The sequence below is a fragment of the Aptenodytes patagonicus genome, chromosome 2, assembly GCF_965638725.1.
Source record: "Aptenodytes patagonicus chromosome 2, bAptPat1.pri.cur, whole genome shotgun sequence".
Taxonomy (NCBI): Eukaryota; Metazoa; Chordata; class Aves; order Sphenisciformes; family Spheniscidae; genus Aptenodytes; species Aptenodytes patagonicus.
The window spans coordinates 120,946,804-120,959,461 of NC_134950.1; the positions used below are offsets into that span (position 1 = coordinate 120,946,804).

At 45.5% G+C, this 12,658-nt stretch overlaps 1 protein-coding gene across 1 annotated transcript in view; it reads right to left on the reverse strand.

The window, feature by feature from the left end:
• The window catches only part of TMC2 (transmembrane channel like 2), a 34,466-nt gene that overhangs the window by 5,402 nt on the left and 16,406 nt on the right, over nucleotides 1-12,658 (reverse strand). Inside the window, exons 12-17 of the mRNA XM_076332299.1 lie at nucleotides 11,935-12,114; nucleotides 10,936-11,088; nucleotides 9,449-9,577; nucleotides 6,406-6,473; nucleotides 5,265-5,504; nucleotides 3,492-3,617 (exon numbers count right to left, since the gene is read on the reverse strand). Of these exons, the coding sequence (XP_076188414.1) occupies nucleotides 3,492-3,617; nucleotides 5,265-5,504; nucleotides 6,406-6,473; nucleotides 9,449-9,577; nucleotides 10,936-11,088; nucleotides 11,935-12,114 (896 nt within the window). The remainder of the gene's footprint in view (nucleotides 1-3,491; nucleotides 3,618-5,264; nucleotides 5,505-6,405; nucleotides 6,474-9,448; nucleotides 9,578-10,935; nucleotides 11,089-11,934; nucleotides 12,115-12,658) is intronic.

The following is a 12,658-nucleotide window of genomic DNA, read 5'->3' on the forward strand; positions in this document are numbered from 1 at the left end:
ACCACAGCTTCCTCCCCTGCTGACTCCTGTATTTACCGGGGCATTGGTGGGGAAGGGTGTGAACTCACCAGGTCCCTCTCCCAAAAGCTGTGAGATATGAGCCCGCTCTGTCTGCAGGCTAAGCCTGAGTTTCCTCTGTCCTTGGTTTATTGCGGGTTTACTGTTCAAGGGAGGTTGAGTTTGTCCAAGATTGAGCTGCCCTTAAGGGGTCTTGGGAGGGAGAGGGGAGAAGGACAGTGCCACAGAAAGGTGATTTGGGGGGATGCCTTCGCTGCAGTCCAAATCTGCAGGTAGTCAGGCAGATTTGGACTGGGTTGTTCAGACCAAGACTCAGCAATGCTGAAGCAGCCTGGGTGATCCTCCAAGGTGCATGCCAGTGTCCTGGGCAGGTCCTACAAGTGTGCTGGATTTGCTGTTGAATTCCTGATTCACGCTGCTAGTGCCGGTTCCCAGAAAAGGCAGAGCAAAGCCATGTCCTGGTCTGACTGTAAGCAGCAGCATGAGGAGCTGTAAACTTTGCTGGAAACTCAAGTAAGCGTTAGCAAATGGTGTTTATCCACTTCTAATGGGGTGCTTTAGATCTACCTGCCTCTAAAATGAGCCTGGGGATGCACCCTCATGCTTGAGGTGCTTAGCATGGATGCTGCGTGGTCCTGGCACCCCTCTTCTCTGATGTACTGCTCCTCAAGAGCTGGGGAGAAGGTATGGGTCACTGTCCTTCTCTAGCCTGCACAGTAGTTTTGAATCTTTTTCTCCTTCCCCTTGATGCAGTAAGGTGCTTCTAGCTTCTGCCAGGAAGCTCTGCAAGCCATGGCTTGAAATCCTGCTCCTGACCCAAATGGGATTAGGTTATATGCCTATGTGCAAAGTATCTCTGCTCCTTCTTGCTCTGTTTTCCTTTTTCCTTTGTCCTCAGGCAGCTAGAAACATGACAGTAAGTGTGACCCATGTCACCTGCTGGATCCCATCATTGTCTGGGACCAGAAGCCAAGAACAGAAATAAATAAAAGAGGCATTTTTGATTGCACCCAGAAAAAGAAAGAGAGGGTTTTTTTCATGGCTTGAGAAAATGGCTTAATTCAGTCCGTAGAAGCGGAAAACACATTTTTTTGAGTGTCTGCCATCAAAATCAACAGACTCCATTTACAATCCACCTGTTGCTCTTTGTAGAGGCTATTTGTTATTTAGGCTGCATTGTAGGTTGCCTTGCCTGCTACTTTGAGAGCTGCTGGCGCTCTGCTCATAAGGACCAAATGAAGGTCCAGCAGTTGCGTTTCCCTGGTTTTAATCTCTTGGCAAGCTGGATGGGGATCAGCGTAAGGACTAGCTCCAGCTTGACCCTGTCTACCTGTCTGCACCACGGCAGACGTAGCAGCAGAAGCTGAAGGCTTTCAGGGAGAAGGCAGGAAACTGGGGACTTGTGTATGATTTATAGTTATCTACTTTCTGGAGAAAATGGTGAAAGAGACATAAACTGAAGTTTCTGGCTACTGGTAGCCATTGGTTATAGGACTGCAGTCAAAAGAAGTGTTATCTTGCTCTTCTGGCAAAATTTTAATTGGGGTAATTAGATTCTGTCTCCTTGTATATTTAGGTCATTTTTGTAGGCGTACAAAGATGGTGTGCTAAATTTGAGTCCCTAAATTGTAAAGTTTCTGAGATGACAAAAGGACCCAAGCCTTAGGAAATATCCTTGTAGGGTAGCTGTAATTTTGCCTGGGATTATCTCAGGAAAAGTTTGTGTGCACATAGCGAGCAGCTCTTCCGCAAGACACCTGATGCTCTTGGGGCATGCGAGAGCTACTGCCAAGGGGCTGTAGGTCTGGCTTGTCCAGGCATCATGGGGTCACCCACTTTTTTAGGGCTGTGACTCTCTCGGTAGCTGAATGGCTGGAAATCACAAATATCTAATACGCTTAGAGGCCACACAGGCAGTGTATCTGGGTGGGAAACGAGGATGTTTTAGGTAATGTGCACATAGGGTATCTCTCAGTTTGCAGACAGGATTGGGGCAGAGACAGAATGGTGCCTCGAGGAGAGACAGACCGATGGGAAGGCTGTGGTGTGGGAATAGCCCAGACTGGGAAGGGGTGATAAAAGGTGTCTCTTCAGCAGATAAACTAGATTTGTGCTGTTCCCTGTCCTGGCTGTCAGTGGAGGAAAGGGCAGGAAACTGTCACTGAACAAAACATTATTTTCAAAGGTCTACTGCTCTCCCACCACGTTTTTTTGGGGGTTACATCAAAGCTTCAGAAACCTGACCCGCAGCCCTTCTGTAAAGGTCATCCATTTGGGGTGGATTAGTTCTGCGGTCTTCATCTCGTGTTTGTGGTAGCATCTGCTAGTGCTACTGTGAAGCCCATAGGAATAGAGCTGATAACTCAATAATATGCTTGGCCATACTATGGATGTAGTGTGAGACTTCTTGTCTCCTGTGTGTATCTGATTTGATTCTTTTAAGTGTAGGATCTGTCTGCATGAGTTACAGTATCTGATCATCTTTATTAAGGTTAAAATGAGTAAGTAGTTCATGGCAGGTAGAGGGATGACAGGTAATTTTCAGTTTAATTGGGATTTTTCTCAGGCTGTTTCTATAAGAAACTTTGTAACATGGGAACTTGTATTTGATTTAATTTAATGGCATTATCTTCAGTGTAATCTATTCGGAATGAAGGATCACAGTGACCAAGAACGAGTGTACTGGATTAGCCCAGAGACCTATCTCCAATGTGTGTGGATGCCCAAGGAAGATTCTGAGCAGGCAAACATACGTAATACGCTCCCCAATGCTCTCCCTGTCTCCCAGTTTAGTCTGGAGTGTTCAGAGCTGCCTATAAAATTTGGCCATGGCTCTGCCACCCATTTTGATAGCTATGGAAACCTCGAGAACAATGCTGAAAACATCTTTTTTAAAAAAGAAAAAAAAGAGAACTGCTCTGGTCCCAGTGCTGCTGAAGGTGCTAGAGATTAAGTGTGGTTTCAGAGCTGAAATGATCAAACAGCAGTGAAACAAATTCCAGATGTGCTATTAGAAAAAAAACCCAACAACCAAAAAACCCCAACGTCCCAAACAAAAACCACACCTCTTCATATTTTTGGAACGTGTAATTTTTGAATGCCCTGGCCTGGCAGTGCTGTAAATACCACCAGCTGTGACAGAAATTGCTTCTCCAAAAGGCACCAGGCTGAGACTGTCCATTTATTTCCTGCTGGCTACTGAAAATTTTTCGTATGGAAGCTGTGACAGCTTTGATATCCATGAGGCCTCTGTCAACAATGCGTTTCATCTACAAAGTTGTGTTTAATTGGGTCAGGAAATTAAATTTTGGGAAATTGTGTTAGGCAAAGCTGATGGAGGTAGGGAGCATGTGTCTGCTCTAATCTGGGCTGTTACCTCAGCAGAAGCTATATTTAGAACTCACTAACATCCCAGCATTTTTTTTCAACCTCCTCCTCCCAACCAGGCATGTAATATTGCAAGGAAAACTTACACCATGAGCAGAATTGCAGGTATGATCAGTCCTGGATTTGCTACGTAGCTGAAGATCTTGGCAACAAAAAGTGGGAAATCGAGCTCGATGGTCTCTTGAATGACTTCATACATCCTTTTCTTTCCACTGGAAAGACAAACGGCCAGTTAAGGAGTGTAGGTATTTCCTGAAGGGACAAAATAGCTCCTAATCTAATGATGCTAAGTAGCATCGATGCTAAGTGGCCAGCTTGCTGTTGGCCACGAAGGATTTTGAGATGCCTTCATTGTAAATTATCTCTTGGTCCATCCATTCCCCCCGCCCCCATTGATTGTAAGAATAATCTTTGCTAGGCCAACTTGCTCCTGGAGTTAATACATTTATTTCCACATGTGGCTCCTTTATAAGGTCTGACTATATTTACCCCTCTGAAATGTATAAAACCCTACAGATTGCAGTAACCATACATTTCTGATCAACATCTTGTTAAATATGGCCTTTTCATGGTAGAGATGACTTTCCATATGCAAATTCCAGCTTTCTGAAATAATGAGCCAACTTGAAGAGCTGCTAAGTAATGACAAAAATAGCAAGCTGTGATTATTGCTTTAATAGGAAACTCAGTGAAAGAATCATTTCAAACCGGATTGATAAAGCAGATGAGAGTATTCTGTATGAAAGGAGAAAAATCTGTAAAAGGCTGGATTACATAATTGACCTTCTTCTCTCCCCAGCATCTCTGGGTCTGTGAATTCAACCCAATGAGTGCTATTCCACATCTTTAGGCTTGTTGCCTCCTGGGATCTTGCAGGATTCTGCTCGGGATGGTGTTGGACTCTGTCCTGATGATGAGAGTCAATAAAGACAAATTTGGCTAAACGGTATCCCAACTTCATCAATTGCCTTAAGCCCAGGAGAGCTGAGCTTTCAGTTGAGTTGAGAGGGTGTGCCAAGGGTCTGAATCAGGCTGAGTGGCTTTTGAAGGGTTGATTGGGAATTGAAATAGCTCTTTCACATTGCAGATTAGTCATCTCCAAATGATAGCATGCGTGCAACGAGTTTCTTGTCAGATCTTCTGACATTGCTCGTTGACACCTGTCCTTGTGATAGAACTGAGGGAGTTTTGGTCTCTTGCTTTCTCCCCCCGAGTCTTTTAGCTTTCTATTGTCATTCTCCATTAGCAAGTGGATAACCTAAAATAGTGCATCTACAGGAACAATTTGTTCCAAGCTGGCTCTTTGCTGAGTCAGGCTCAGTGGGCCCAGGAAATGGCGTTACTCAATCAAATTAGACTTTATTGGCATGTTAATCTGGTCCCCTGAATGCTCTGTGTAGTGCTGATTCTGTCCTAATAAAAAAAAAAGCATTTAAAAAAACCAAACAAACTGCAATTCTTCAGGCTCAGACCTATCCATTTCCTGCTATTTTCCAACAAAATTCAACACGTAAAATACCTCTCCTGCTGTGGGAGTTCTTGGCTCTATGGAAGGTCTTAGAAGGAGGCTTTGGACCCTGTTTTGCTCCCACAATGTTTCTGAGAGCCTTAGGGGTGCTCCCATTGCTTTTTTACTGGGGGCTGCACCCTGCTGTCCCACCCCTGCTGTCTTCTGGTGCTTTCATCGGCGCATGTTGCCCACAGCTGGACACGGCCCGTTGCCTCACATTACTAAGGATATAACCAGATGGAGAATGAAGGCATTTCACCATCTCTGCTGGAGTCCAGGCGTCCTAACTTCATGAAAATAATCCCATGTATCAGAGCAGAAAACTGGCATTTTGGGTGTTTTGCTGTACCTGAATGGTCCACAGTCAAAGGAAGGAGGCAGGGACATGATGGTGTAAGCCACAGGCAGGAGGCTGAGGAACAGGATCAACAGCAAAAGTCCCATGTAAAAATTATTAGACTTGGATGCTTTGAAGACTCGTTCATGAGGGACATTGCTACTCATGACAGCCCAGCACTGAAAATACATGGAGGTTAATAAGCGCAGCACGTTTATACCCATGAGCCCTGGTGCGTAAAAGGTTCCCATCCTGAAAAGGAAAGGAGAAGGACAGGTGCTATTTTTTGACAGACTGGAAGGTTTTTTACTTTCAGAAGAAGGAAAAAAGTGTTCATGTGGTGGCAAGTTTACCCACAAATAACATCTGAGCGGGCTGGCTTGTGCTACCCCTGTGCTTCTCCCAGAGGAGAAGCCACCTGCATCCATGTCAGGGTACGGTAACCATACATTGAGGACCAGCAAGGTCTCAGACCCCTCAGTGCTTTTAAAGAAAGATTTTCACTTTGTGATAAAAATAGCTTGGGGATAGCTTGGAAAATATCAGGTGAGTGTAACCAGAAGGAAGAGACCTCCCTGAGTCTGCAGAGATGTTGTAGCAGGGGAACAGGCAAAAATCATCAATCCGTGGCAAAAGAAACCTTGCTTCCAGAGGAGGTAAGGGTGCTTTGTGCTGTTGCCTATTGCTTCTTGTGCTGTCATGGCAGGGCAGAACAGCTCCTATTTGCCCACCCTTGGGGCAGTTTTGGGACGTGCCTCTCCTGCCCGACCTGCTCAGCTGGTTCTGTACCCACCCTTGCATTGACATGTAAGCTCGTGGTGCCCCCAAAACCCTTTCTGATCTCCTCCCCCAGCATGTGGACCATCTTAATACATTTTTAGCACTGGAAAAAAATGACCTTATAAAAGTGAGAGTGGGGCAGGGTTTGCAAGACTGTTCTCTGCTGCAGTTATGCCACTGCTCCTCTTGGATGAGTAAGCCAGCATTTTTAAATTTCCACTTTTATAGTCAAGCATAGAAAGCCAAACAATCAGAGAAACCAAAACCCAAAGGTTATTCTAGCTGGCTTGGAAGATTTCTAACTCCACTGGCAGGTTTTCCAAATAATGCACCCCCCCCCTCAAAAAAAAAAAAAAAAAAGGACATATCTTACCAAATCATTCCCTGGTTGAACACCAAACCCAAAACATTGCCGCTAATGTCAAACTCAGCATAGGATGGCTGCATGGGGAAAGAAAGGAGAGTGTGTTGTTGCTAGAGGTACCTGCTATCGTTTGCTGCTGGGTATAAGGACTCTTATTTAAAGCTGGTATGAAGGGATTTCTGGGAGGGCTCCTGCTGCGTGTGTACTGCTTGAATGACCAGCAGCAGTGCGGTGAAAGCAAAATTGGAGCTACCGGGCTGTGGGCTGCTGCTTTTCTCTTGGCCTGCTGAAAATTGGAAAGATAGAAGGAGGTGCTTAGAATTGCTCTGTGTTTATTTCTCCCTGCTAATATAAAGCCAGCTGTGAGCAAAGCAGCCATGGCACAGGACTAGTTTTTACACCCCAGCTGGTGTATCTGGCTACGGACTTACAGTTCCACCCTGGTAAAATATTGAATGTTTAAACAGTGATAATGATGAGCTGGAGGGCAAATGCTACACCAGATATATCCATGTCGGCAGGTCTTGCAGCAGCAGGTTGCTGAAGAACAGAAACAGAGGGCAAAGGGAGAGAAATATGAGGGAATATATGACCTGATGGGTATCTGGTGGCGTTTTGCTCTGTGCTAGCCAGTAGTTAAAATATTCCTTTATACAGAGCAACCTGTCTGATGTGGGTGCTAATGGTGGTAAGTCCAGAAAAGGCTGGTCTAATCTATTGACAGTATTTGTTGTTTTATAAATTACTATTCTGCTAGATTTGCCTATGATGAAGCTACTGTTTCTTCTACGTATATCTGCTTTTGTGCACACAAAACTCAGATGACTTTTGGCAGATTAAACGGTGTTTAAAGTTTTTCTTTTACATTTTCTTGGAAAAAAAAGTGTTTTTTTTTTTTACTGCAATGCAGAAAACACGGTTCTAAGAAACGGTGGGTGATGCCCTTATATGTTTGAAATGTCCTGTGCAGTATGCTTGTTTTTCACGCAATTGCATGTACTTAATACTGTCAGCAGTTCATAAAGCTGAGGTTTAAGATGTTTGTCTTTTATGCTGAAAACTTGAAGGGACCCTAGTCAGAGTCTTGCTTAGCTGAATGCTCACAGCTCTGGGAAGGGATGGGTGCAAACATTGTTTTCTTTGTTCGTTTGATTCTGGTCCATTTCTACTTCAAATCTTTAGCTAGAGGTTAATATTGGCTTCTTTTTCCCATGAAAATAAAGACAACTTTCAGTCCCTGCTGTCCTCTGCCTTGAGTACTTCTGTGTGAGAAGGCTGGGTTAAACAAGAGACTTATTCACTATATACATTAGAAAAACACATAAACAATTGTGCTGGTGCTCGTGGCTAGGTTGGGTTAGATGGCCATTACCAAACCATCTTTCACTCCTTTTTCATGCCAGGGCCAGGGGAAAAAAAACCAACCCCTACTTGAGCACCAGTGGTGTAATACATATAGCACCAGGAAGAATATGTGAATCTCCCAAAGATGTAGGAGAAAAAGAGGAGGGAAGCCCATGGTGCTTTCTGCTTTGGGAGCCACTTGGCATGAAAGGAGAGTTTTGCCTTTGCCAGATCGCGGAGTGCCAACCCTGTAGCGTTGCCCCTGTTATGGGCTGCAAATTAATCCTACTAGTTAGTCTTAATAAACCAGGGCCTCACTTTGCTCCTTCTGAGCTCCCTGGGTTGGACTGCTCGTTTGCAAAAGCTGACCTGCTGGAGCATGTTAGTCTGGGCATCCCCTGACAGGTGCTGAATGGGGTTTGTTTCTCAGTGCAAAATCGCCTCCTCGCAGCCTGCCTGGGCTGATGCCGAATGCGAGGGGAAAGGAGAGAGGGAAGTGCAGAATAAGCCCTAAAGCAGCTCTTTTAAATTTCACTGAGAGCTGGAGGATGGATGTCCAGGAAATGTTGGGGTTTTTTTATATATATACATCAAAGAGCGCCTGCAGGACAGAAGAGACTTCCAGCTATTTGTACAACTGAGATCTTAAGAATGAAGAAAACCCCATGTGGTATTTCTAAAGGTTGTTTTGAGGAAAGCATCTAAAAAAAAAAAATCAAAGGCAGCTAATAAAGTGAGAGGAGGACATGGCCAGGAGGAGGAAACCAGAAGCTTCCACAAGACCATGATCTGTGAGCACACACAATGGGAGGAATTTCGTGCTGCTTGGCTGCCAGGGGAGTCCTCTATGCTCTGAAATCCCTTGGCCACCCTGGGAGATGTCCTCTGCCTCCCCCAGAAGAAATACAAAGAGCTCCACAAGCAGCAAAATTCTTGTTATACCCCAGCTGCCCTTGCTTGACCAGGACCCTGTAGACACCTGCAAAGCCTTCCTCTTTGCTCTTCTCCAGACCCCTCCTGGAAACCCTCCCAGTATGACAGCTAGGCAGGTGGTGCACTGCTATAATTGTAATCTTGCAAGGTGTTTCCATCTCTGTCTGAATCCATCTGTTTTTGTCACTTCTTATGTGAAACAATGGACTTTTTTTTCTTTTTCTTCATTATTTTCTTCTGTATTTGTGCAGCTCCAGTACTGGCTTCTTTGGTAATGTAGCCTTTATGAATACCAAAGAGTCCAGTGCTGTTGTGTGCTACACATTCATGAGAAGGGAAGGAAATGCTCCTTGCTCCATTGCAGCAGAAGCAACACTAGCTTCCAGCATCGATCAGAAGACGGTGCTGTGAGTAAAGGATGCTACTGCCTGTGGGGTGGGCAACAAACAGGAAGGTCTGGGGCTTTGAGAAGAGGTATAGAAGGGCACAAAGGTTTGGGATTATAACAACTGAATGAACATCAGATTAATTTTTTTTTAACTCAACTTCATGTTTTAAAGTCCTGAGGGTGGGGGAGAGAACTGCATTTTTATATGGTTCTTTCTGGGATGGAACTGATTGATCCAGAGAAGTGATGCAGAGACTGCCTACGCCAATTAAATTATCAGACAAGACTGGAAGACCACTGGAAGCATTCAAAAGCAGTCTGTCTGTAGCATTTGACCAAATGGCCCTAAATTACTTCTGTCTTCTCAGCTATAAGACACTGACTTACAAATCCAGCCTCTAGGTCCCAGCACCAACAGTAATTCACAAATCTGACGAAGCAAGCTCGGATGAAATCTCCCACCAGGATGGTTATGTAGGTCACCAGGATATCGGACACAGTGAGCCTTACAAACTCCTGCAATTTAAAACAAGGAAAAAACATTTAGCTCCTATAATTTCAGTAGCCCATTTGGGACTGTATTTTTTTATTAAGCCATTTGTCTTTATATGACAGTAACCTTCAGAAAAGCAAGCCATGAGCAAACTCCCTGCCTATTTTCAAACACTCGGCAGTGCCTAAGCTTTACCTCTGTGCTTGGGAACCATGAGCTCCATTACAGCCATTAGCCCTGATAGTTGCTGTTAGCGTTATTGACTGCACTATGTGTTGTGGCAGCACATAAAACTGAAGCAGAATGTTAATGCTGCAATAATGCTGGTGTAAAACATACATACACTAAGGGTAGTTTTGATTGTGCATAGCTCTGCTATGTCTCAGCTCTGTAACCTTCATGTGGATTCCTGAGGAAATTGCTCAGTGGTAAACAAGAGCTGTGAGGAAGTGTAGAGAGGGGAGATGTGCAAGACAAGAAGGGTAAAATTGCAGGCAGAAGTAAGACTTGTAGCATGGAGATAGCTGGTGTCCCAAGCATTCAAAAGGAAAAACACTTACAAGAAAAGGTTTAAAAGTCTGAGGGGAAAAACCAAGGATCTGGAGGATGACAGATCAGGTGCACTCCCTTCCAAGGAGTGACAGTAGCTGGTCTTTCCCCACTTGACTGAAAACCACTTGGCTAGTGAAGACCCATTGGGTGTACACTGTAATGCATAGCCTCGTAGCTTGGTAAGACCTAGCTATCTATATCAGCCAATAAATACTTGCTTTTACTTTTTAAGTTGTGCATAGTCTGGCTGCAGAACTTCTTGGTGCAAGGTGAAGGTTGCAGAGTGGGTTTGTGGGGTGCAACTCTGAGGACTTGAAGGCCACCCTGCGTGCGTTTCAGGGGGGTTATCTTTGCCTAATTCTGCTCTCATCCCATGGCCTCACAATGTGTTAGAGGTTGGGGTGTGTCAGGAGTTCCCTTGAGGCATGTCCTCTCGTTGGGTTTTACTTGTGCTCCAAAGCCGCTCTGCAACATGAACGGAAGTGCAGCAATAAATGGAGAAGACAGGTTTGCTTCAAAGGCACAGTCGTGGCCTGAACAAAAACATGATGCGGGTATGGCTGCAAACTACCCAGCCTTTTGTGCTCTTCAGGGTAAGTGCCACAGAGCTGTGCATGCCCTGGGTGCTTCCAGCTGGCCATTTCACCACCATGGCTTGAGAACCACGGCCAAGGACTTACACTGCCTTGGTGCTGCTATGTGAGAGTTGGGAAAGGAGATGTCATTTGCAAGGAAAACTTCAAGCCTGGAAATGCTAAAAACATCAACAACAACAAAAAAACACCACCCAAAAACAGCCCAGAGACTTACTACGTAATGAATTTCTTACAATGCCGACAGTTGTCTCCCAGCAGGGTCCCCTGGGCACATCTGCGGGATCAAGGGGAGGTGGGGTGGCGGTGCTGCCGTTCCCCACGGACGAGTTGTGGTGGCCAAGCAGCGTCCAGTGCGTGATGTTCTTCACCACATCCTCTTCAGCCAGCTGCAATGAAGAGACCCGCCCAGCCAAAAATGTCAGGAAATAGGGGTTCCAGAGGATGTGTTTGGTGAAACTCAAGGCATTGGGTTCCCCCCTCCTCCCTACCAGTTACCACCCATCACATAAGCATCTGCTTACAACAGAGTTGCAGTGCTGGTAGTAACACAGAAACTCCTTCACTTTTGCCACGAGCAGGGGAGCAGCAGCCCTTCTAGACCGAGAGCAGATCAGGGCACCATGAGTTTTGGGGAGTTAGCAGCCTGATCCCTGCACGTGGAGGAGCCAGACCTCCTGCAAGACTACTGGGTGCAGAGGGAGCCTCCACCCAGTCCTCCTTCCTCACTTGCTTTGTAATTTTTCAGGGCAGAGCAAACCACCTCGATTCTTCCAATTCTTCTCAGCTTAAAACAGAGTCATTTTTTCTGCGGATCAGTTAGACATTTATCCTTTCCTGCAGTTATCTGCTTGCAACATGCTACTAGGATAATGTTAAAGAGGGCAGGGTAGGGGAAGAGGATTATAAACTGTATCCTTGGGGTCTGTGTTAATAGAAATTGCAAATGGCGTCAGATGGAGAAAAAAAAATCGAATTACCCTAACATGCCATGGTTATAGGAGACAATAACCGCTCTCTTTTCAGGGCTGTAAAGAGAAGCTGGAGACTCTCTGGAAACCCCTGTGGTCGGTGAGTCTCCCCAGGGCACTGCAGCCGATGCTCCAGAGGATTGGGGATGGGGGAAGCGCGTGCTGCAAAGGGGGTAATCTTCCCTGCTGGCTGCGGGGACAGGCTGCGCTCACCCTCAGCTCTGGAAAATGCTAGTGAACGTGGCTTTTCAGCTCAGCTCTTACTTTTTCATTGACATCATCCATTAAGGCCAACAAAAACGTGTAGAGGTTCCCAAGGAAGAGCGCAAAGATCCGCCCCAGCTGCCATTTCAGCCCGATGCGGGGATGGTAATTTTCTAGTGCAGCGATGGTTTCAAACAGCGGAGGGCAAAACATGCCCAGCAAGGACATCACAATTTCAACCTGCCACATGAGGAAAACGAGATTACCACTAACAGTAACAACAGTGACTATCTTTCTTTGAGCAGAATGGGGGCTGCCAGCAACTGGTTGGAAATTTCTGAAGGATTTATAGAGGGGGGCGAGCCAAAGCGAGCTCAGCTTCTGGCTTTGCTTAGTGTGCAGGCAGCACAGAGTCAGACTTCAGGGCTGGGTTGCACGGCTTGCTCTTGCAGGAGCACGTTTTGTTATCTCAAAGGGATGAGCTCTGAAGAATTTGTTCCCTGGCAGCCCAGACTCATGAATATTCAGGTTCCTCAAGTCCCTCATAGTACTGCTTGCATCAGCTCCGAGGTTCTTATTTTAGTTTCGGAGGAAGCGCAAGACTTGGCTTGTGTGCATAAAGATAATTAGTTGACGCTAATGTTTATTTTCCACGTTCAGCACCTTTGCTTTTGCAATAGGCAATTATGGATTTGCATGGAAGCACATCAAGGACTCAGTTTTGCAGCTCAAGAAAATATCTCCTAGTGGTATTTTTATTTCTTTATATGGCGCGAGATGCTAA